This window comes from Scyliorhinus canicula, chromosome 8, assembly GCF_902713615.1.
Source record: "Scyliorhinus canicula chromosome 8, sScyCan1.1, whole genome shotgun sequence".
In the NCBI taxonomy this organism is placed as follows: domain Eukaryota; kingdom Metazoa; phylum Chordata; class Chondrichthyes; order Carcharhiniformes; family Scyliorhinidae; genus Scyliorhinus; species Scyliorhinus canicula.
In genome coordinates this window covers 103,464,044-103,488,940 of record NC_052153.1, presented here as the reverse complement: position 1 = coordinate 103,488,940, position 24,897 = coordinate 103,464,044, and the positions used below count along the sequence as shown (strand labels likewise).

The 24,897-nt window shown below is 46.3% G+C and overlaps 1 protein-coding gene across 1 annotated transcript in view; it reads left to right on the top strand.

Annotated features, from left to right (window-relative positions):
* The window catches only part of LOC119970422 (golgin subfamily A member 4-like), a 529,556-nt gene that overhangs the window by 65,172 nt on the left and 439,487 nt on the right, over positions 1–24,897 (top strand). The window contains exons 7-8 of the mRNA XM_038805016.1: positions 11,693–11,778; positions 17,066–17,166. Coding sequence (XP_038660944.1) covers positions 11,693–11,778; positions 17,066–17,166 — 187 coding nt within the window. The remainder of the gene's footprint in view (positions 1–11,692; positions 11,779–17,065; positions 17,167–24,897) is intronic.

Below are 24,897 nucleotides of genomic sequence, written 5' to 3'. Positions count from 1 at the left end.
TCCCCCCACCCCCACCACAACATGCCCCAGTACGACCTGGCATCCACCATCACACTCCACCCCATGAGTTATGCATGAAGCGTGCAGCTCATGTGCCCCTTCTGAGTCCCCGCAGGAGAAGTTGGCCCACAACAGACAGGAGTGGGCCCAGACTGGCAGCGGGGTGCTGGACCTCAGGGTCCTCATCCCTAGAGGAGCCAGCCCAGGAGGCCACGGGGGTGTCCGAGGACAGATCGGTCACCGACATTGATATTGGCCCATGCTGCAGAGGTGAGTATGCACTGGCCCCAGATGGCCTGTCACATGTCAGTTCATGCCAAGTTGATGGTCCTTACCTCCCACTGACCACATGTCCATTCTCCTGCAGGATCTCTATCCGGCGGTGTCGGCCCATCCGAGTGCCTCCCTCTCCCCCGCCCGCCCATGAGAACAACTTGCTCCGAGGCTGCCAGCATCGAAGCATCACAGCTCCGACCCTGGGATGTCATTCCCACCCTCCACCAGCGCAGAGACACACACCACGGTGGGCAAAAGTAGTGGACAGGCACCTGGGGCACAATCTGGTGAGCACCACACAGTTGCAGATGCACATCAAGCAGAGGTAGGAATGAACAACGGAGGCAGCAGTCAGAGGTCTGATCATTTTCGCACATGGTCGGCCATGCCCCTAATATTCAATCTTGGACTCCATTCTAAATCCGTGAATAACAGTATTTTCAAATTCACTGCCACTACCAAGATCTGCACCTACGGCGGCTCCACCTCAGCCCATGCCCTGGGCTTCCATGCTCACCAAAGCAGCCCTTCTCTTCATCCCGGCCTAGCCCCGTGGGTCTCCACTGCCGGTAAGGGCTGGGTATGGGCCCGGCGCTCAATACCATCCATTCTCGGGGTTACTTGATTCAGCAGGTGAGTTGTTAGATACTCCCCAGCAGATTCCGACTTCCATGGCCACCGTCCTTTTTGTAAATCTTATTCATGAAAGTTAACATATCCAAATCTGAGTTTTAATGCTCTGGTTCCAATTCCGAAAGGGCAGCACTGTAGCATAGTGGTTAGCACAGTTGCTTCACAGCTCCCGGGTCCCAGGTTCAATTCCTGGCTTGAGTCACTGTCTGTGCGGAGTATGCACGTTCCCCCCATGTCTGCGTGGTTTTCCTCCGGGTGCTCCGGTTTCCTCCCACAGTCCAAAGATGTGCAGGTTAGGTGGATTGGCCATGCTAAATTGCCCTTAGCTAAGGTGGGGTTACTGGTTTACGGGGATAGGGAGGTGTGGGCTTAAGTGGGGTGCTCTTTCCAAGAGCCGGTGCAGACTCGATGGGCCGAATGGCCTCCTTCTGCACTGTGAATTCTATGATTACCTTGCATCTTATTTTGCTTTCATATGGTAGCAAAAGTGTGAAGGCCATTTTTTGTTTTTTCTTGGGGTACAAGTCCACATGGTAACTTCATTCTTCTGTTGGTCATGGGTTGATGCACAGAAACAAATGGTGGGTAGACATACCCCGGCACTCTACCCTTGGGTTCAGCCATTTATTTTCCAGATCACTCACAGTCTCTCTTCCTACGGAAGCTAACGAAATTCGGCATGTCTGCATCGGCTCTTTCAAACTTCTACAGATGTGCCATAGAGAGCACCTTATCCGGCTGCATCACAGCTTTGTACGGCAACTGCTCGGCCCAAAATTGCAAGAAACTGCAGAGTATGGTGAACTCAGCTCAACGCATCACACAAGCTTGCCACCCTCACATTGATTCTGTCTACCCCTCCCGCTGTCTCAGGAAGGCAGACAGCATTATCAGAGACCCCTCCCACCCAGGCAGAAGATACAGAAATCTGAAGACCCGCACATCTACACATAGGAACAGCTTCTTCCCCACAGCTACTAGACTCCTGAACGACTGCCCCTCGGACTGATCTGTTCCCTGTAAGAACACTATTCATGATGCCCTATGCTGCTCTTGAACCTGTATTTGTTATGTTTGGCCCCTTGTTCCGCACTGTAACTAATCACGGTTTGTCGATGTACCATTTGTCAGTGTACTCTTGTCGATTACTCTTTTTTTGTCTACTATGTACGTGCAGTGTAAGTTCCCTTGGTTGCGGAAAACTACTTTTCAGTGTACTTCGGTACATGTGACAATAAATAAAAAAAATTTAAAATCAGATTAGAATTCAGAATATAGGGCGTGATTTTGTCATTTGTGGCGGGTTTTGCTGTGAGTTTCCCACAGCTCTGCCAGCGAGTTCCCCATCATTATCTAACCACACTTCGTCACTTTTTTGAGCTCTGTGGAATTTCTCACCCGTTTGCCCACACATAGGGTGTGATTCTCTGGAAAGGTTTCCAAGTGTGGTAGCGAGCGGGAACTGCTGCGAGGCCGGCAATGCAATATAATGTTAATTGGTCCACTTAACAAAGTCCCATGGACTTCACGCCACAAGTGAAGGCTCGCCAGCCAATTCACAGGGACCAGGCTCGCCTGCACCCCACTAAAAAGGTTGAACAGCACTTGCACAGCCAACCACACTCAGCTTGCAGCCATGGGTCAGAGGCATCTGGCTCCAAAGTTTGGAGACGTGGACCTGGTCCTAGATGTGGTCAAGGCAAGGAGGGATGGCCTCGATGATTGGCCTCCAGTGCCTCAAGAAGACCTACACCAGTCTTTCAGAATAGCACGTGTGAGTTGACAACCACCTCCCCAACACACCCTCTCCCTTCCCCTCCACAGAAACTTTTCCGCCCCCACACAAGCATCCACCTCCCCAACCCTCCCTTCACCCCCGCCACTGTGAACCATGTGTGTGCCTAACAATGTCCATTCTGTGTTTCCTCAGGAGAAGCTCTCGCACTATCACCGGGAGAGGGCCCAGAATGGCGGAGAGGTGCCGAACATAAGAATCCTCATGACCTTCGAGGAATGGGCCCTGGAGATGACAGGGGTGGCCGAAGACAGAGCGGTTACCAGTGCAGAGGTTGGCACATGCTGCATAGATGAGACCCTACCCGGAGGACCGGTCACATGTGAGTTGTTAATGCCATACAGACTGACCCATCCCTCCCACTGAGCACATGTCCATTCTCCCGCAGGTCCTCCAGCCAATAGGCCGTCTCATCCAGGGTGGCCCCATCCCCTGCCTCCCATGAGACCACCTCGGATGAGAGCTCCAAGAATGCCACAATCGACTCATTTCATTGGGCAACGTTAGTGGCCAGGCTTCTGGGGCACAATCTGGTGAACACCACACAGTTGCTGGCGCACATCAGATGGCAGCAGTAATGCACAGGTGAGACAGCAATTGGAGGGCTGCCGGATGCCAGACCCAACTGGGCCCCAGCCAGATGCTGAGCTTATGGACCACATTATCTTGGAGCTGATGGAAATGTTAGGGATTAGCCGAGTCATTCAGAGGGAGATGTGAATGACACGCCAGCAGGTCCATTGTCGATTGAGGGAGAGCAAGAGGCTACAGGCGCAGGACATGTCGCCGGCAATGTGTGTCTCCAGGCCAACACTGCTAGGGTGGTAACCGCATGACATCAGCAGCATTAGTGGAGGTCCAAGGCAAGCCCGATCATGATGGCCATGGCTGAGGGCCTCGGCAGTATGTCCGACTTGCAGGGGGATGTGACCCAGTACCAGGATGGCCTTGATGAGGTGCTGCGGGCCATGTCCCATTCTCAGATGGGCAGAGCCGAGGCGCTGTGGAGCTTATCCCAGTTGCAGGTCAGCATTGTAGAGCATTATCCAATCACCGAGGAGCATCACGAGGGCATGACATGCTGGCGCAGAAGTTGGAGAGCAGCCAGGGGTGGCAGAGTCAGAAGATGCAGGGGAGGCTGGGGCTCAAACCAGCTGCCCCTCTGTGCCGAGGTGAACCCCAGGGCCCTATGGGCACCGAATGGGAGGACCAACCGGGACCTGTCCCATGGAGTTAGGATGGTGGCCACTATTCCCCCTGAGTTCCACCCCTCTGAAATGGGGACAGTATCACTGAAGTACAGAGAGAGGATATAGCCAAGGGTTTGCCTCTTGAGTCTATATGGGTAGAACTGAAAAATAAGAAGGTGAGATCACTTTGATAGAACTGTACTGTAGGCCCCCAAATAGTCAGCGGGAAATCGAGAAGCAAATATGTGAGGAGATTACAAATAGCTGCTGGAAAAATAGGGTGGTAATAGTTGGGGACTTTAACTTTCCCAACGTTAACTGGGACAGCCATAGCACTAGGGATGTGGATGGAGAGAAATTTGTCGAGTGTGTTCAGGAAGAATTCCTCATTCAATTTGTGGATTGCTCGACTAGAGAGGGGGCAAAACTTGACCTCCTCTTGCGGAATAAGCAAGGGCAGGGGACGGACGTGTTCGTGAGGGATCACTTTAGGACCGTAACCATAATTCCATTAGTTTTAAGATAGTTATGGAGAATGATAGTTCTGGCCCAAAAGTTAAAATTCTAAATTGGGGCAAGACCAGGTTTGAGGGTATTAGGCGGGAACTTTCAAAGGTTAATTGGGGGGGTGCCTATTTGCAGGCAAGGGGACAGCTGCTAAGTGGGAATCTTTCAAAAAGGTGTTAATTAGTGTTCAGGGTGAGCACATTCAGGGTGAGTGAAGGGTAAGGCTGGTAGAAGGTGGGAACCCTGAATGACTCGGGATATTGAGGCCGTGGTCAAAAAGAAGAAGGAGGCATATGACATGCCTAGGCAGCTGGGATCAAGTGGATCCCTTGAAGAGTATAGGGCTTGTCAGAGTAGAGTTAAGAGAGAAATCAGGAGGGCAAACAGGGGACATGAGAGTGTCTTAGCAGATAAGGCAAAGGAAAATCCAAAGAGCTTTTACAGATACATAAAGTGTAAAAGGGTGAGTAGGCAGAGGGTAGGGCCTCTTAAGGATAAACAAGGTCATCTATGTGCAGATCCACAAGGGATGGGAGAGGTCCTAAATGAATATTTCTTGTCAGTATTTACTATTGTGAAAGGCACAAATGTTAGGGAAATCGGGGAAATGAAAAGTGATGTCTTGAGGAGAGTACATGTTACAGAGAAGGAGGTGCTGGAGGTATTAAAACGCATCAAGATAGATAAATCCCAGGATGTGATGAAATGTATTCTAGGAGGTTGATAGAATCCCAGGTAAATTGTTAGAGGGTATTCTGAGGGACAGGATCTACAGACATTTAAACAGGCAAGGGCTAAAGTCAGCATAGCTTTGTAAGGGGAAAGTCATGTCCCACGAATTTGATTGAGTTCTTTGAAGGGGTAACCAAGAAGATAGATGAGAATAGTGCAGTCGATGTTGTCTACATAAACTTTAGCAAGGCCTTTGGCAAGGTACCGCATGGTAGGTTGTTGCAAAAGGTTAAATCTCACGGAATCCAGGGTGAGGTAGCCAATTGGATACAAAATTGGCTTGGTGACCGAAGCCAAAAGGTGGTTGTGGAGGGGTGTTTTTCAAACTGGGGGCCTGTGACCAGCGGCGTGCCTCAGGGATCGATGCTGTGTCTACTGTTATTTGTTATATATATTAATGATTTGGATGAGAATGTAGGAGGCATGGTTAGTAAGTTTGCAGATGGCACCCAGAGTGGTGGCATAGTGGATAATGAAGAAGTTTATATAAGATTGCAACAGGATCTTGAACAATTAGGCCAGTGGGCTGATGAATGGCAGATGGAGTTTAATTTGGGTAAATATGAAGTGATGCATTTTGGTAGATCAAATCAGAGTAGGATCTACTTAGTTAATGGTAGGGAGCTGGGGAGAGTTACAGAACAAAGAGATCTAGGGGTACAGGTTCATAGTTCCTTGAAGGTGGAGTCGCAGATGGACAGGGTGGTGAAGAAAGCATTCAGCATGCTCGGTTTTATTGGTCAGAATACTGAATACAGGAGTTGGGACGTCTTGTTGAAGTTGCACAAGACACTGATAAAACCTCGCATGGAATATTGTGTTCAGTCCTGCTCACCCTATTATAGGAAGAATATTCTTAAACTAGAAAGCGTGCAGAAGAGATTTACTAGGATGCTACCAGGACTTGATGGTCCGAGTTATAAGGAGAGGCTGGGACATTTTTCCCTGGAGCGTAGGAGGCTTAGAGAAGTCTTATAGAGGTCATTAAAAAGGGGTCAGACTGTGACGTAGATTGAGGAGCACTGGCGCTCAGCTCTCTGCAGGCTATTATCATAGATAAGGTAGATAGTCAACATCTTTTCCCAAAGGTAGAGGAGTCTAGAACTAGAGGGCATAGGTTTAAGGTGAGAGGGGAGAGATACAGAACAGACCAGAGGGGAAATTGTTTCACACAGAGGGGGGTGAGCATCTGGAATGAGCTGCCAGAGGCAGTGGTAGAGGCGGGTACAATTGTTTCCTTTAAAAAATAGTTAGACAGTTACATGGGCAGGGTGAGTATAGAGGGATATGGGCCAAATGCAGGCAAGTGGGCGGCATGGACAATCTGGGCCGAAGGGCCTGTTTCTATGCTGTAAACATCTATGACTCTATGATGAAGCCACACCTCGCTTCAAGGGACAGGGCAGCACGGCTGTGCATGTGCTGCTGACAAGCACGCCGGGGCCCTCTGGCCCCAGATCCCCCAGTGGACACTCGCCAGGGGCTTCGAAGACCACGGTAAGCAGCTGGCTGCCTCTACTTCTGAAGTGCATCCTGGGGAGACACCTAGACTTAGCTGTAGAGCAAGGAAGGCCTGTCAAGGACACTGAGAAGGCACTGGGGAAGGTGTGGGGGGAGAGGAGAGGGGGTGTAGGTAGGGGGTGAGGGGGGATAGTGAGTGGGTGGAGGGGAAAGTGCGGCAGCACTATCGGGAGAGATGGGGATTATTGGACACCTGTGAAACATAAAAATCCTTCACCAAAACCAGTATGTTGCTTCTTATGCGGGCTGACCTCCAAACCCTCGGCCCATCTCTCTAGGCATCCTCCCCCTCCATAGGCACACCACGTGCAGGGGTGTGAGTGAGCACTCAGCAGACAGGCAGGGGTCAGACTATGACATAGATTGAGGAGCACTGGCGCTCAGCTTTCTGCAGGCTATTATCACCCTCCTGCCCTGGACAGTGATCCGCTGATGTGCCGACACAGTCCTAGCACCCTGGACTGATGTAACACATGCCCTGACAGCGGGGAAATGGTGAGTGGAGCACTTGGAGGAAACCCACGTAGACACAGGGAGAACGTACAGACTCTGCACAGACTGTGACCCAAGCATGAATCGAACCTGGGACTTGCTGCGGAGGCCATTGGATATGGGGTGGCTCCTATTAATTGTATGGAAATAGCAGTTAAGTGGTGATAATTGGCTTCTCCCCACGCTACGGCGGGATCCCAAATTCGCCTATGGGGGAGGGCCGGTTACATTGCAAACTGTTTGATGTCCGGTGCGGTTCTCGATTTTGGCCTCTCTTGCTATTCCGCTGATCACTGGCCTCGTCACACTCTCACTTCAGTGAAATGAGGCCAGAGAAATGCGCCCTTAGAATTTTGTTCATCGGGGCTCGATGGAGGCTCCATTAAGGGGGAACCATAGGTTCGTCCCGGGGAACATGGATGGGGGATTTCGGGGATGGTATAGAGCGGGCATTAGACAGCTGAGGGACATGTTTATCGACGGAATCTTGCGAGCCTGGGGGAGTTGGAGGAGACATTTGGGCTCCCGCCAGGAAACATGTTTAGATATCTGCAGGTAAAGGCATTTGCTAGACGGCAGGTGGAGGGATTCCCTGCGCTCCCCGCGAGGGGGGTGAGTGACAGGGTGCTCTCGGGGTTCTGGGTCGGGGAGGGGAAGATATCCGATATCTACAAGCTTATGCAGGAGGTGGAAGAGGCGTCAGTAGAGGAGCTGAAAATGAAGTGGGAGGGGGAACTGGGGGAACAGATCGAAGACGGGACATGGGCTGATGCCCTGGAGAGGGTAAATTCTTCCTCCTCGTGTGCGCGGCTTAGCCTCATCCAATTCAAGGTGCTGCATAGGGCCCACATGACTGGGACGAGGATGAGTAGGTTCTTTGGGGGTGAAGACAGGTGTGTCAGGTGCTCGGGGAGTCCAGCGAACCATGCCCATATGTTCTGGGCATGCCCGACATTGGAGGAGTTCTGGAAGGGGGTGGCGAGGACGGTGTCAAGGGTGGTGGGATCCAGGGTCAAGCCAGGATGGGGACTCGCGATCTTTGGGGTTGGGGTGGAGCCGGGAGTGCAGGAGGCGAAAGAGGCCGGTGTTCTGGCCTTTGCGTCCCTAGTAGCCCAGCGAAGGATTTTGCTACAGTGGAAGGACGCGAGGCCCCCAAGCGTGGAGACCTGGATCAATGACATGGCGGGTTTCATTAAGCTTGAGAAGGTTAAATTCGCCCTGAGAGTATCGGTGCAAGGGTTCTTTAAACGGTGGCAACCTTTCCTCGACTTTCTGGCTCAACGATAGGGTACTGGGACAGTAGCAGCAGCAACCCGGGGGGGGGGGGGGGGGGGGGGCGTTGATTATGTTTGCTTATTTTATTTAAATTTGATTTAGTTAATTTTAATTTATGGTTAAGTTCTCTTGTTGGGGGGGGTGGGGGGAGTGTGATACATGTGATGTTACGGTATGGGGGGAATTATGGGTGTTATGGGGCTGTTAGTTGCATATTACTGCAGGGTAGCATGGTGGTTAGCATAAATGCTTCACAGCTCCAGGGTCCCAGGTTCGATTCCCGGCTGGGTCACTGTCTGTGTGGAGTCTGCACGTCCTCCCCCTGTGTGCGTGGGTTTCCTCCGGGTTCTCCGGTTTCCTCCCACAGTCCAAAGATGTGCGGGTTAGGTGGATTGGCCATGCTAAATTGCCCGTAGTGTCCTAATAAAAGTAAGGTTAAGGGGGGGTTGTTGGGTTACGGGTATAGGGTGGATACGTGGGTTTGAGTAGGGTGATCATGGCTCGGCACAACATTGAGGGCCGAAGGGCCTGTTCTGTGCTGTACTGTTCTATGTCTATGTCTATTACTGCTTGTTGCTATACTTGTTGTTATATTTTTATATTTTCTGTAAAAAATTCCAATAAAAATTATTAAAAAAAAAAAAAAGAATTTTGTTCATCATTGGGGAGCTGAACTCCTAGAATGAACCATCATTTTGAAAGAGTGCCGTTTTCTAAGTGAACTTTTGGGTCCCCCACACACCCCACCCAAGGGGCAATGTCACCCCACACAAATGGGCATTACCCCACACCCCTTCCCCCAAGTGAGGAGACCCTGCAATAGGGTCCCTGAGCGCCCCGCTTCCAGGGCCCTCATCCGTCGTCTCTCCCAATCTCCCAGAGACCCCTTCTTACCTGCCCTGCACACCCCCCCCCCACCCTTCATACCCTCCTCGACCCTCCTTTCATGGGCATGGCCTCTCGCGGGGGCCCGACCTTTGGCGGTGTCACCCTGGCACTGTACCATGCCACGGTGCCAGGAGGCCGGTATATACCGGGTAAGTAGGCCTGAAGTAGATTTGAGGCCTACCTAAGCGAGCGCAGCTTGGTCCCGCCCATTGTGGACAGGTTCCTGATTCCTGACACTTTGCATGAGTAAATCCTGCCAGGCGTTGTGGCTGCCGGGTAGCCCATGGGGGGGGGGGGGGGGCTTCACCCGGGATCTACTGACCATGCCGCATTCCCATTGAGATGCGATGTGGCCGGTAGATCGAGCCCATAGTCTTTCATCCAAAGAAATCTTAAGTAGCAATTCCTTTTTCTTATCAGCGGTAACCATTCTCTGCCACCATTATTAAACTTCAATGGTGACTCTATAATAAGAACTAGAGGGCAAGTCTTGCCTTCTTTGTCTCCAAGTTTATTATGGTTAGTAATCACTTCACCAACAACAAAACAGTGTTACCTGTATTCCCTTTATATATTGGTGCAGTCTATTGAACAATAAGTGCGATTTATTAAACAATTAAAATCCAATTTCAACTTCAGCACGAGGGAACATTAACTCTTTCCTAACATTTCCTTCTGTTAAATCTCTGCTCATTAGCTTTCTTCACAGATGCTGCCTGATCAGCTGAGTTTTCCCAGTATTTACTGTTTCTCTTTCGATTTCATAAACTGGCTTAATTATTTTGAAACCTGCCTACCTTCTGCTTTGTATTTTCACTTTATACTTATGTGCAATTGCTATCAATTGTGGAAATAATTTCAATGCTGAGAAATCATCCTGGCTCTGTAACTTTTACAGTAATATCTTTGGGTTGAATGAATACACCAAATTCAGTTTAAATACTGAAGTTAAAACTCACCACTATTCTTAGAATTCCCCCTATACCAAAAAAAAGGTCGATATTCTAAATGGTGAACAGGGATTATCACTCCCTGACTCCGATGCAGGCTTCTGTGGGTGCTATTCAGGTCAAACTATCTTTTCAAGTTATCCCCCGGTATAACCCATACCTTCACCGAAGAATTTTACCTACTTACCCCTTAATAGCATCGATGTCCTGGGTCCTGCGTTATTAAGGAAGTGAAGTAAGCTAATAACCACTTTTTCAGGTTAAGTTATTTTTATTATTATATTTTTTCTTTTAAAAGCTGCAAACACTTTCTTTACAGAAAGGAAAAAAGATCTTGCTTCTGGCTGCTGCTGGTTGGTTGTACAGACCTTCAGGCCCACCTTGTCAATCAATCTTCTTAAAATCTGGTCTTCTGGAGTTGTATTCACTGGTGAACTAGGTTGCTGTGTCCTGTCCTTCCCATGTACCGAGCTGTGAGAGCTGGCTCTGGCTCTGTTTAAATTCTAGTCTTCCTTAGATGTATAACTGTTTAAACTCGGCTGCTTGCCTTGTCTTTCCCATGACCGAGCTCTCTCTCTCTCTCTCTGAGTTCTCCTCCCCTTCTCCCCTGTTGCTGTTGCTATTGCTCTTCTGCTTCTGCTCCCTGGGTTTATATTCTCTTTCTAATAATTATTAAGTTTTTAGAGCCTTATTGTAAATTAACTTATTTCCCTTTGATTGTTAAAAGTATCTTTGATGTAAAGATTCTAATACAACTAATTATTCAATTTGGGCATAAAGTCACCTCTCAGATCTGATTACAAAATGCTTTGGTTTCAATAGGTGTTACTTTTATTTCTGTGATTTCAAATCGTTTAATTTTCCAATTGTCCCCAGCTCATAACTTTGCCTTTGATTTTGACTTAAATTATGTTTCTCGTAGACAGGTCGTCTCCAATTTTCTTTTAATTGTCTTGATGTTCATAGAATTTTACACTTTAGAATTGACACCAAATTCGACTGAGCATCATCGATCCTTTCCAGCTGTTTACTAAGAGAGTTTATTTCAATTAAGGTGTGAAACTTTGCTTTTAGCTGTATGCTAAAATTTAACTTGGTTATGACTTGAAAGACTTGCCTGTTTTAAACATTCGTCACTTAATGCAATTGAAACTTTCATCCATGCGTTTCCAGATGCTTCCTGAGATAGTTACATTCCATGAAGGTGTGAGCCATTGTTTTAGCTTACCACATGAAAGCTGTGTTTGCTAAACCTGCTTGTGAGCAAGAATCTTCATTTTATAACCCTGCTCTTTGAAGCTGCTATTAAACTTTTGTGGGATCTTTCCCTGTATCCTCTCAAACCAGATATTGCCAGACTTCCATGTTTCAAATGACACATTTTTCTGTATTTTCAAGAACAATACCTCAAAATCATTCTTTTACTTTTAAAGGAGGAAACGGAAAATTGAAAAAGCACCGAACCAGACAAAAGAAGAGATACAAAAAATTACGGCTAAACTTGTTTCAACCCACTCTGGTAAGTGACCTTCTGCAGTTGGAAAAAATACTAATGCTTATCAATGATCTTAAAATCTATTCTATTTTTTAAAATAATTTTTAAAAATGTTATAAATTTAGAGTACCCAATTCATTTTTTTCCAATTAAGGGGCAATTTAGCGTGGCCAATCCACCTACCCTGCACATCTTTTGGGTTGGGGGCGAAACCCACGCAAACATTGAGAGAATGGGCAAACTCCACACGGACAGTGTCCCAGAGCTGGGATCGAATCTTTGACCTCAGCGCCGTGAGGCAGCAGCGCTAACCACAGCGCCACCGTGCTGCCCAAAACCTATTCTATTTGATCAACAACTTATTTCATGATTTAAAGGTCACAAAAGTAGATGAAGCAATTTTTCATTGATTATTTCATACTGCCGTATTTACACATTTATATTCTTTTAATTATATCACTGATTTCTTATCTTTCACCTATTATGTCCCTATGTTTGCCGTGAGTGACATCCAGGTAAACTCCATGTTTCATTTTTACAACCTAAATGCAGTGGCGATATACAACCTGTCCTCAAATACGTCTTAATGCATGAGAATCATGCAAGTTGGGAAAGAGAGAACTTTTAGAGTGGGATATGACAGGAGAGAGGTCATAATTCCAAACCTCTAAAGCAGGAACCCAGTTCCTCTTGAACTTACCCACTTCTGGTTTTAACAGAGGCGTGACAAGGGTTGGATGGCCAATTTGCTTACTGGAGGAGAGTTGATAATTCCATATCACAATGGGGCTGTATGCCTTCATTTTGACAGCCACTAAGATGAGTGGTAAAGCGAAAAGTGCAGAGGATACTGGAAGTCTGCAGCGGGATTTGGATAGGTTATGTGAATGGGCTAGGGTCTGGCAGATGGAATACAATGTTGACAAATGTGAGGTTATCCATTTTGGTAGGAATAACAGCAAACGGGATTATTATTTAAACGATAAAATATTAAAGCATGCCGCTGTTCAGAGAGACTTGGGTGTGCTAGTGCATGAGTCACAGAAGGTTGGTTTACAAGTGCAACAGGTGATTAAGAAGGCAAATGGAATTTTGTCCTTCATTGCTAGAGGGATGGAGTTTAAGACTAGGGAGGTTATGTTGCAATTGTATAAGGTGTTAGTGCGGCCACACCTGGAGTATTGTGTTCAGTTTTGGTCTCCTTACTTGAGAAAGGACGTACTGGCGCTGGAGGGTGTGCAGAGGAGATTCACTAGGTTAATCCCAGAGCTGAAGGGGTTGGATTATGAGGAGAGGTTGAGTAGACTGGGACTGTACTCGTTGGAATTTAGAAGGATGAGGGGGGATCTTATAGAAACATTTAAAATTATGAAGGGAATAGATAGGATAGATGCGGGCAGGTTGTTTCCACTGGCGGGTGACAGCAGAACTAGGGGACATAGCCTCAAAATAAGGGGAAGTAGATTTAGGACTGAGTTTAGGAGGAACTTCTTCACCCAAAGGGTTGTGAATCTATGGAATTCCTTGCCCAGTGAAGCAGTTGAGGCCCCTTCATTACATGTTTTTGAGGTAAAGATAGATAGTTTTTTGAAGAATAAAGGGATTAAGGGTTATGATGTTCGGGCCGGAAAGTGGAGCTGAGTCCACAAAAGATCAGCCATGATCTAATTGAATGGCGGAGCAGGCTCGAGGGGCCAGATGGCCTACTCCTGCTCCTAGTTCTTATGTTCTTATGTTCTTATGGGCGGGATTCTCCGACCCTGCACACCGGGCCACTGGAGAATCCCGCCCGAGGTCAATGTCCGCGTCTCACCTGTGGCAATCTTGCGGTGGGTGGGGCTGAAGAATCCAAACCTATTTTTTTAAGACAAAAACAGAAAATACTTGACAATGTCAGCAGGGCTGGCAGCATCTGTGGAGAGAGAACGGAGCTAATATTTTGAGTCTGGATGACTCTTTGCCAAAGCTGATGTTTTTAACTGTATATTTTGAACTTATGTTTCTTTGGTTTCCGCGACCTTGGGAAACCTAGCAAGTAAAGGAGGCAAGAAGCCATGAGATGAGTACATTTATGCCATTTCTTCTGGGCCAGGAAGAAGAGGAGTGTTTCCTCCAGACCAAATGAAGCCGACAGTATGCACCCCTCTTTCCCCTTCTAACCTGGTGATGTCAAACCAGCTCCTCCTTTCAAACTATGCAACCCCCTCACTAGACTGACCTCTCTTTGGTTGCATCCTGGTGTTAAAGGTACCAATCTGAAAATGAGTTTGCCTTTGAGGAGGTGACTGACATAAAATAAATGAAAGGAGCTCTGCAATTGGTTGCTCAGGAAACCAGATTACCTGAATTCTGAACTAGTATGGGGAGGCAGTGGACTAGTAATCCAGAGACCCAGAGTCATGCTCTGGGGACCCAGGTTCGAATCCTGCCTTGGCAGATGGTTAAAATGGAATTCAATAAAAATCTGGAATTAGAAGTCTAAAGGTGACCATGAAACCATTGTCAATTGTCGTAAAACCCATCTGGTTCACTAATGTTGTTCTGGGAAGGAAATCTGCCATCCTTACCCGGTCTGGCCTACATATGACTCCAGAGCCACAGAAATGTGGTTGACTCTTAAATGCTCTCAGGGATGGCCAACAAATGCTGGCCCAGCCAGTGATGCCCAGATCCCATGAACAAATAAAAAGAATTTCTGGACTAAAATCAGGGCCCCAGGTTTCTCTGTCCATTTCTATAAGCTGGAACAGCTTTTCAAAAAAATAAAGTAAGCATCCCAATTTCCCCTTGAGAAGGTCTGTGTTGTTGTGACGTTCTTTTAATGTATGCAGGGTGCTGATTAGGCATCACTGATATGTATATTGTTAAATTACATCACCACCACAGGAAGTCACGCAAGTCAGCATGTGATACAATGATTAGAGCAGTGTTGACCTCTTGTTCGCAGGTGTATATAGAGCTCTCCTTTAACCCTATATATAGTCTGATATTTTTTAATAAAGAACCCAAGCATTTGATACCATTCATCAGTGTGGAATTGGTAAATTTATATTAGAGGCCAATAACACAACATGGTGGCAGCAGTAAGCATTTGAAGATCACATTGAAAATCTGATGGCAGTGGTGCAAGTCAAATAACAATGGTGGACATTGGAATCCTGGTGATCAGAAAGTGACGGCATTTGAAAATCTGGAGAAGCCAAGACAAGCTGGGGTAACACTAGTAATAAATTTGAAAAGCAGTGGCAGGGCAGTTTGGATTCTGAGTTCAGAAAAAGAAACACCGTTAAAAAGCAGCAATCAGCCCACCAGTGAGTAAGTGAAGGGAAGGTACACCAGATTGGTGGTCAGCCAAAACAATTAGTGTCTGGTAGAATCAAACTACAAGAGTCGATTCAGATTGGGGCTGCGACACTGCAAATCAAGCAGGGAATCATGGTGCATTTTCCTACTGAACGTGCTTTATGGACATAGCTAATAATACAGCCCATATTCCAGAGCTCAGGGCATGGTGGAGGCTGCAGGCACCGCAAATCTGTATTTCGTTCCATCAAAAACTTTTCTGATAGAAGCAGAATCCTTGAACAGCAAGGAGCATCAATGGCTGCATGGTGGCACAGTGGTTAACACTGCTGCCTCATAGCGCCAGGGGCCCTTGGGTGCCTGTGTGGAGTTTGCACGTTCTCCCCATGTCTGCATGGGTTTCCTCTGGGTGCTCCGGTTTCCTCCCACAGTCCAAAGATGTGCAGGTTAGGTGGATTGGCCTTTCTAAATTGCCCTTAGTATCCAAAGGTTAGGTGGAGTTATAGGGTTAGGGTGGGGGAGTGGGCCTAGGTGGGGTTCTCTTTCCGAGGGTCAGTGCAAACCCGAAGGGTCAAATGGCCTCTTTCTGTACCATAGGGATTCTACGATCAAGATTCCAGACGTACTCTACGAATTCAAACCTTTTGGCCAAATAATAGTTACATGCTTTTTGGACCTGACAGTCATTGAACCTGACAAGCAGATAATTAGACTTAAAACTGGCAATGAAGGACTCCATCACATTAATATATCAGCATTGCATTGGAAGATTATCTCTGAGTTAAAATGTGTTTCAAGATCCACCAACTAAAGTTAATGGCATTCAGGCAGCATGCCAGAAATTGATAGACCAGTTTGTAAGTTGATACCATGATAAGGATAGGGATCAAGAATCCTGAGGTAGAGAATTCTGAACGAATCATGGAGTTTGTTATTGCATCAAACCCAATCAATGAGTTCCACAAGCACTTGTTGGAGAAGAATAAATAGGGCACAATATAAACACCCTACTCAAGGATGGTTGGAAATAAGAAGCCATAATAGGTAAGCAACACTTACCATTGCTGGGACTAGCTACAACTATTGGCAAAATAGCCAAAGTAACGAGATGGGCAAGGCATGTAAGAGCTTGGTTGAAAGTCTAGATAGTTATTACAATACAAGAACACTTATGTCCCAGAGGAAATGTGGTTTGATTGACAGCTCAAGCTCTTTGATCTCTGTTCATACAAGTTAAGTGGTTTCAAAGGTTTGTGTTTTTTCAAACTGCAAAGAGCCTGGATTATTGATACTTTTATCAGCTTGCAGGTCAGGAGTGCGAGATGCGAGCTTTTGACAGCAACCAGATGTGGGATGTGGGCTTCACTGGCTAGACCAGCATTTGTTGCCCATCCCTGATTTCCCTTGAGAAGATGGTGCTGAGCCATCTTCTTGAACCGCCGCAGTCCATGTGGTGTAGGTACAACCAGTGTGCTGTTCGGGAGGGATTTCTAGGATTTTGATCCAGTGACAGTGAAGGAACAGTGATATATTTCCAAATCAGGATGATGAGTGACTTGGATAGGAACTTCCACATGGTGGCGTTCACATGTATCTGCTGCCCTTGTCTTTCTAGATGGTTTTGGTTGTCGGTTTGGAAGATGCTGCCTAAGGAGCCTTGGTGAGATCCTGCAGTGCATCATGTAGATGGTACACACAGCTGCTACTGTGCGTCGGTGGTGGAGGGTTCGAATGTTTGTGGAAGGGATACCAATCAAGCGGACTGCTTTGTTCGTAAAATAACACATAAGTATTACACTCCCTAAAATTAAGGGTGGGGTTGGGAATCCAGAATTAGAGCCTGCTCGCCATTGCGAAAGAGCTCTCTAGTCAAAGTTTTAAATGGCCTTAGCAGTTCCTCTTGCCGCCAAGTGGTGGACAGTGTTCATAGTGTATTTAGTTATATTTGCAACCTGATCAATTTAGACATTTTGAAAACATTTTAGCATTTTCATTGTTTTTGTTACAGAATTGGAAGAAACAGAACTAAAGATGAAAGAGCTGATGAAATTAAATGAAGTAAAGAATCTGGAATGTATGCACGCTAAATCTCAGGTGGAAATCACCAAGGTAGCTATTGTGGAAGGAACTTTTCTTTTTCTAGTTAATATTTCACACATGAAGCACAAATTGTTTTATAACATCATATTTTTAAAGATCTACCTTGGTGAATGAATCTAGCAAGATTAAATCTTGTTTTTAATCATAATTTATTTTCTTCTGGTGTGATATATTGTTTACAGACAAATTAATGAAAATTTAGTTTAATAAATAGATCAGCATGTCATTAATAGCATTCTCTTAAAATTGTTTTAAGTTTCTTTTTCCTGTGCTTCTACAATTATGAACATGCGGAATTATCCATCAATCATTGATGCAAATTGGAATTTGTATAATTCACTTGAACGGAATCTTTGTTGTCAATAATTGATATGAATGAGAGGAAGAAGGAATGTAACATCTGAGTCTGGATAAGGATTAGATGGATTTTTCAGGGCACTTCCTTGATTTTAATGAATTTCTATCATCCTACAATACACATGTGTTTCATTACCTCATGCCTAAAACAGCAAAGTCAGATAAAATGTTAATGTTTTCAATTATGAGGGGAAAAGATAATTGCATGTAAGAACTTGGCCAAGATTGCTGAAGTAATGCCAGCTACCTCATGTCACTCCCACAAAATGTGGCAGAAAATTCTTTTCGTGCTGTTCCACCACTTCTGAGATTTTCAACCAGATTAGATTCCCTCCTTTATTTGAGGCACATATCCAGAGGAGAAAGATGGGCCTAACATATGGGATGCATCTTTGGCCCTGGCTGACTAGTGGCAAACCCCCCAGTCTTTGCAGGAGAACTGCATCAAACTGGGGGCAAAGGTTTACTTTGGCAGGTCTCGATGGTGTGGTAAGGGCAAATGCCTAATGTTATTTTTGCAAATGGAAACGTCTTAATCACATTTTGAGAGGAAGGACAATGTCAGCTGGAAGTTACACACAGGCAGAAAGTTAGAAATTAAAGTGATGGGAACATTTGGGCTCTGTTTATGAGCCCTGGTGTATCCGTGAACCAGAAGGAATCCCATTTCGGGTAATGTCTGACAGTTCCAGTTTGTGCTATTAACAAAAGCCTGGTGTTTTTATTAACACCTACTTTACCAGGTTAATTTTTCAAGGCACCACGTCACCAGCATGCTAAAGTTTGAAATTGGGTGCACAGTTTCATAGACCAGTTTTCACTCCAGATTTTGAATCTTATATAAAAATGTGAGTATGCTAGATTTACACTTTCACTCTGGTAGGGCTAGGCCTGATCGGCTGGCACCTGGCTCCAGAGATTGGGGTGCCCCGATCAGAACAGCCCTCAACCCCCACCACGGTGATATCAGGAGTTCCTCCTTGGACAATCATCGGGGACTCCCCGTCCAACCCCCACCATTGTGGAAGTATTGCTGGCTTTCTCCAAGCTCAGTGTCTATTTCCCCCCCGCCGCCGGTCCTGCAAGGTCCTAAGTATATCTCTTCCCCACACCACACATTCATGGAAATTACTCCTTCAGCACAGGTTGACATTGCCAGAGTGGCATTTGCCAACCTGTGCTAGGCGAAGTGTCAGACCACAGTCTGCTCCTCTCCCCCCTGGCGCAATACTTAACTTTGCACCCCGGAGGGATCCCCTTGACTGTTCTCATTTCGTCAAACTGTTGTAACCCTCGCCAACAATATGAATATTTAGTGAGATGGGATCATGTGGCAGGGAGGCCCGTTAATAATATTAAAATACATTTAAATGAGGCACCCACCCACCCTTTGTTGGCGTGAACCTCGTGATATCACCGGAGTGGGTTGGAATTGGGCAATGCGATCCGCTCTGGACTATCTACCGTGGAACAGTTCTCCCTGAGGGTGATCGCAGACTGATTAATCGCCCTCTATGTTTTGAGTCTAATGACTCATCACTAGAACCCTCAAGATTCTCCGCAGGAAAATTGTAAAACAGCATGACACTGTAACACATAAAAAGATATTAGGCCAGATAAAGATTCATCAGAGAGGGAGGTTTTAAGGAATGCCACAGAGGAGGAAGGCAATATAAGGGGGGTATTCCAGAGCTTAGGACTTAGGCATCTGAAGACATGGCCACCAATTGGTGGAGCAATAAAATCTGGGATGCATAAGAGGTCAGAGGTAGAGGAGCATAGATATCTCAGAGGGTTGTGAGGGTTTTAGGAGATGACAGAGACAGGGAGCAGTGAGGCCCTGGAGGGATTTCAAGGTTGAGAATTTTAAAATAGAGCCATTTGCTTGGCTGGGAGCCACTGCATATCAGTAGTCAAAGGAGTGATAGGGGTGTAAGAATTGGTGTGAGTTTAAGACACGGGCACCAGTGTTTTGGATCCTCAAGTTTACAGAGGGGACATTTACAGAATGTGGGAGACCAACTGGACGTGCTTTGGAATAGTGGTAACGAAGGCATGAAAGGGTTTCAGTAGCTGATGAGTTGAAACAGGGGCAAATTCAGGCAATGTTTTCAAGGTGGAAATAGGCATTCTTACTGATGGGATGGCTCTGAGGTTGGAAGCCCATCTTTTGGTCAAATGTAACATCGAACAAACTGGATTGATCTTAAACTGTTGCAAGGGAGAGGGATGGAGTCGGTAGTTGGGGAACAGAGTTTGGAACGGAAACCAAAAACACTGGGCGCGATTCTCCCAAAACGCGCCCCTTCCCGACCGGGAACCGATTCTGGTCCCCGGTCGGGGCTAGCAGCCCGATGCCGTAAGCTCCGGCATCACAGGCTTAACGAATTTCGTTAAGCCCGCTTGCCGGAGTTAGCGCCGGCTGACGCGTCATATGACGTCAGCCGCGCATGCGCGGAGTGGAAGACTCCAACCCGCGCATGCACGGATGACGTCATCGCGTATTTGCGCGAAACCCGCGCATGCGCGGGCCGGGATGCCCCTCAGCCGCCCCGCGAATGGATACTGCGGGGCGGCGGAAGGAGAAATAGTGCGCGGGCATCGGGCCCGCTGTCCGCGATCGGTGCCCACCGATCGCGGGCCCATGGCACCCTTGGCACGGCCGTGGTACTGCCGTGCCAATCGGTGCCATGGTTATAAAAAGCGAGTTGTTCCCGCCGTTTTTACGAACGGCCAGACCAGGTGTGTTTGCCGTTCGTAAAAACAGCGTAAAGGGCTGGAACTTCGGCCCATCTATCAGCTGTGAATCGCTGCCGGCCGTAAAAAAACGGCGGCAGCGATTCGTGTCGGGAGTTGGGCGGAGGGGGGGGGGGGGGGGGGGGAGAATAGCGGGAGGGCGGGAAAAATGTCGGGAAGGCCCTCCCGCTATTCTCCGACCCGTCGTGGGGGGCGGAGAATTGCGCCCACTGGCTTTGTCTCCCCAAGATTTACTTGGAGGAAATTTTTGATCATCATTAACTAGCATTGTGTGGCCAAGAAAAGGGATAAATGACAAATTCCACAAGGAAAGATTTTGGAAAAGGATATTTTAAACCTCTGACATGTTCTTTTACTAGTGGCTTTTAGGAGGCTATTAGTTTCAGAACAGTATCTCTTAAAGAAATCTCCTTAGTCTCTTGTAGGTTAACTGTAAGACTTTATTAACTACTAGAGCTACTTCCAAAGTAAAGGGTACAAGTTAGGAGCTATCCTCATGCTTAGGTCTATAAATCTCTCCACGCAACACCACACTGAACCTGGTCATGTGCTTTTTTACATCACTGTGTTGGCGGTACTGTACTCAGTCCCACAGTAACGCTATTTGTGTCAGACACTTATACTACTATAGTGACAGCCTAAGATTACCACAACAACACAGAGACAGTGCAGTGGTAGACCATAAGGCTCGTCAAGCCTGCTCCACCATTCAGTATGCCCATAGCAGAAACTTGAGGTCCTGATTTCGGAGTTTGAGCAGTGGCTGAAGACACTGTGGCGAATCTGCGAGGCTAGAGTTACGCAGATAGCACATTTAGAGAGATGACCATTCCCCAGCTCAAGGCACTGGAGGAAAGAAGGGTGACCACCAGGCGGTCCAAAAGAAACAACAGTTAGTGTCGGAGTCCCCTGGGGTCCACCTCTCAAGTTGGTTTTCCATCTTGGAAGCTGATGAGGGTGCTGGTTCCACAAGGGTGTGCAGTCAGAGCCAGGCTTCTGGCACCACAAGCAGCTTGACTGTACAGGAGAGGAGGAAGAAGGAATGATAGTGACAGGGAATTTATTAGTTAGGGGAACAGATAGGCATTTTTGCGGCAGCATATGTGGCTCCAAAGCTGTGCGTTGCCTTCCTGGGACAGCTTCCGGGATATCATTGAGTGGCTACAGGGCATCCTAAAGTGGGGTGGTGATAAGTCAGAGGTTGTCGTACATGTTAGTTCTAATGATATAGGTAGAATAAAGGCAGAGGTCTTGTATCAAGAATTCAGGGAGCTAAGCAGAGAAGCCATAGTCAAAAATCAAAAAGGGCCATAGTACAGAGTACAGTGACTAAGGAGAGTGTGAAAAGGGAGGTGGCCAATGCAGGATTGAGGGCGCTGTACCTAAATGCGCGCAGAATACGGAACAAGGTAAATGAGCTTGTTCCGCACATTGAAATTGGCCGGTACGATGTTGTGGGCACAACAGAGACGTGGCTGCAAGGGGATCAGGGATGGGATCTAAATATCTAAGGATATATGTCCTATCAAAAGGACAGGCAAATGGGCAAAGGGGGCGGGGTTGCATTCTTAGTAAGGGATGAAGTTAAATTGATAGCAAGGAGGGATATAGAATCAGAAGGCATAGAATCTATGTGGATAGAGTTGAGGAATCGCAACGGTAAAAAGACCCTGACAGGAGTTACGTACAGGCCCCCTAGCAGTAGTCAGGATTTGGGGCAGAAAATAAATCAGGAGATAGAAAAGGCATGTAAAAAAGGCAATAGTACAATAATCATGGAAGACTTCACTATGGAGGTGGACTGGAAAAATCAGGTTGGTAGTGGATCCTGTTATGGGCCAGGGTTTAGAGAACTCCAAAATGTATCATGGAGTTCACCTGACCCACAACTTTTACTAGATTGTGGTATGGGGAGCACACGGCCCACTCTACAGGTGTGGTACAGCAGAAATGGAAAAGTATTTTTCAAAGCAAAACAATGTTTATTCTATGAACTCAAGTTAACCTTTTTAAAATGTACAGTGAACATCTCAGCAACTATTAATTCAAATACAACCCCCAAAGAATACAACACTAAGTAATTCTTACTTCCCTTTTAACATCCATAAGACTTAAAACAAAACATTTCAATAGACCCACATCAGGTTAAAGTCACTACTGAGAGCAGTAATTAGTTTTAAAACACCAAAGGATTGATTTCTTTAAATTACAGAGAGAGACTATAATACACCATCTGGCTGTGAATGCAGCTATCCAGCTCTAAAACGAAACTAAAACACACCCTGCAGCAAACAGCTTAAAACGAAAGTAAAAAGCTGACAGACAGCCCAGCTCCACCCACTCACTGACATCACTGATAAACACCCATTTCTTAAAGGTACTCTCATTACAGATACTTATATACACACCCATTTATAAACACCCATTTCTTACAGGTACTCTCACATGACAATCTCAAGAAAGGGAATTTGTGGAATGTCTAAGAGATGTTTTTTTGGAGCAGCTTGTGACAGAACCTACTAGCGAACAGGCAATTCTGGATTTGGTGATGTGTAATGAGGCAGACTTGATTAGGGAATTTAAGGTGAAGGAACCTTTAGGGAACAGTGACCACAATATGATAGAATTTACCCTGCAGTTTGAGTGGGAGAAGCTGCAATCAGATGTAACGGTATTACAATTAAATAAGGGCAACTACAAAGACATGAGGAAGGAGCTGGCCAGAGTTGATTGGAAAAGGAGCTGAGCAGGAAAGACAGTGGAACAGCAATGGCAGGAATTTTTGGGGGTTATTAGGGAGGTACAACAGAAATTCATCCTAAGGAGGAGGAAACATGCTAAGCAGAGGACAAGGCATCCATGGCTGATGAGGGATGTCAAGGACAGCATAAAGGCTAAAGAAAAAGCATACAAAGTGGCGAGGATTAGTGGGAAACCAGAGGATGGGAAGCCTTTAAAAGTGAGTGGAGGACAACTAAAAAAGCAATAAGGGGGGAGAAGATGAAATATGAGTGCAAATTAGCTAGTCATATAAAGGAAGATAGGAAGAATTTTTTTCAATATATAAAAGGTAAGAGAGAGGCAAAAATAGACATTGGACCACTAGAAAATGTGGCTGGAGAAGTAATAATAGGAAACAAAGAAATGGCAGATGAACTGAATAGTTACCTTGCATCAGTCTTCACGGTGGAAGACACCATTGGGATGCCAGAGCTCCAGGAGAACCAGGGGGCAGAGGTGAGTGCAGTGACCATTACTAAGGAGAAGGTTCTGGGGAAACTGAAAGATCTGAAGGTGGATAAGTCACCTGGACCGGATGGACTACACACCATGGTCCTAAAAGGGATAGCTGAGGAAATTGTGGAGGCATTAGTGATGATCTTTCAGGAATCACTGGAGGCAGGAAGGGTTCCAGAGAACTGGAAGGTGGCTAATGTAACACCACTGTTTAAGAATGGAGGGAGGCAGGCAGAAGACGGGAAATTATAAGCCAGTTAGCCTGACTTCAGTCATTGGTAAGATTTTAGAGTCTGTTATTAAAGATGAGATCGCGAAGCACTTGGAAGTGCATGGTAAAATAGGACTGAGTCAGCATGGCTTTGTCAAAGGGAGGTCATGTCTGACAAATCTGTTAGAGTTCTTTGAGGAGGTAACAAGCATGTTAGACAAAAGAGAACCAGTGGATGTGATTTATTTAGATTTCTAGAAGGCCTTGACAAGGTGCCGCATAGGAGACTGTTAAATACGTTAAGAGCTCATGGTGTTCAGGGTAAGATCCTGGCATGAATAGAGGATTGGCTGACTGGCAGAAGGCAGAGAGTGGGGATAAAGGGGTCTTATTCAGGATGGCAGCCGGTGAATAGTGGTGTGCCTCAGGGGTCTGTGCTGGGACCACAACGTTTTACAATATGCATTAATGGTCTGGTAGAAGGTACTGAAGGCACTGTTGTTATGGGAGCGGCGTTTTCAGAACCCCAAAATGTATCATGGAGTTCAAACAACCTCTCCCTTTAATGGATTGTTGCTTTTCCAGCACACGGCGTGTTCTCCAGGTGTGGTACTACAATTGTGGACACGTGGGTTTTTAAACACAAAACAATGTTTATTCCATGAATTCAATTTAACTTTCTTAAATAAACATTGGATCCATTAACACCCCTTCAAAGATAACCCCGAAAATAATACAACACTAAATAATCCCTCAAAATGTTCCTTCAAACCTCCAAAAGACTTAACACCTTTAAACAGAAACATATCAGATTAAATACATTACTATTATGAGTTTAAATCACCCAAATGATTCAGAGACAGCCTTTCATGGCAGAGATCACAGCAAATTCAGCTCCCTGCAAAACACAGACACACCCAAGCTATTTTCCTCCAAACTGGCTTTCTCCTTTCAAAACAGCTCACAGCAAACCAGCCAGGCACTTTTCAGCTGCTTTCTCAAACAGAAACTAAAAGCAGAAGTGATCTCAGCTCAGCTCCCCCCTCTGACATCACTTCAGTAATCTGAGCGGCACTATTTCTTAAAGGTACATTGCTTAAACATCCATTTCTTAAAGGTAATCTCACATGACACCTCCCACGAAGAAAAAGAAATAAACCATCAACTTCAAGATGGTT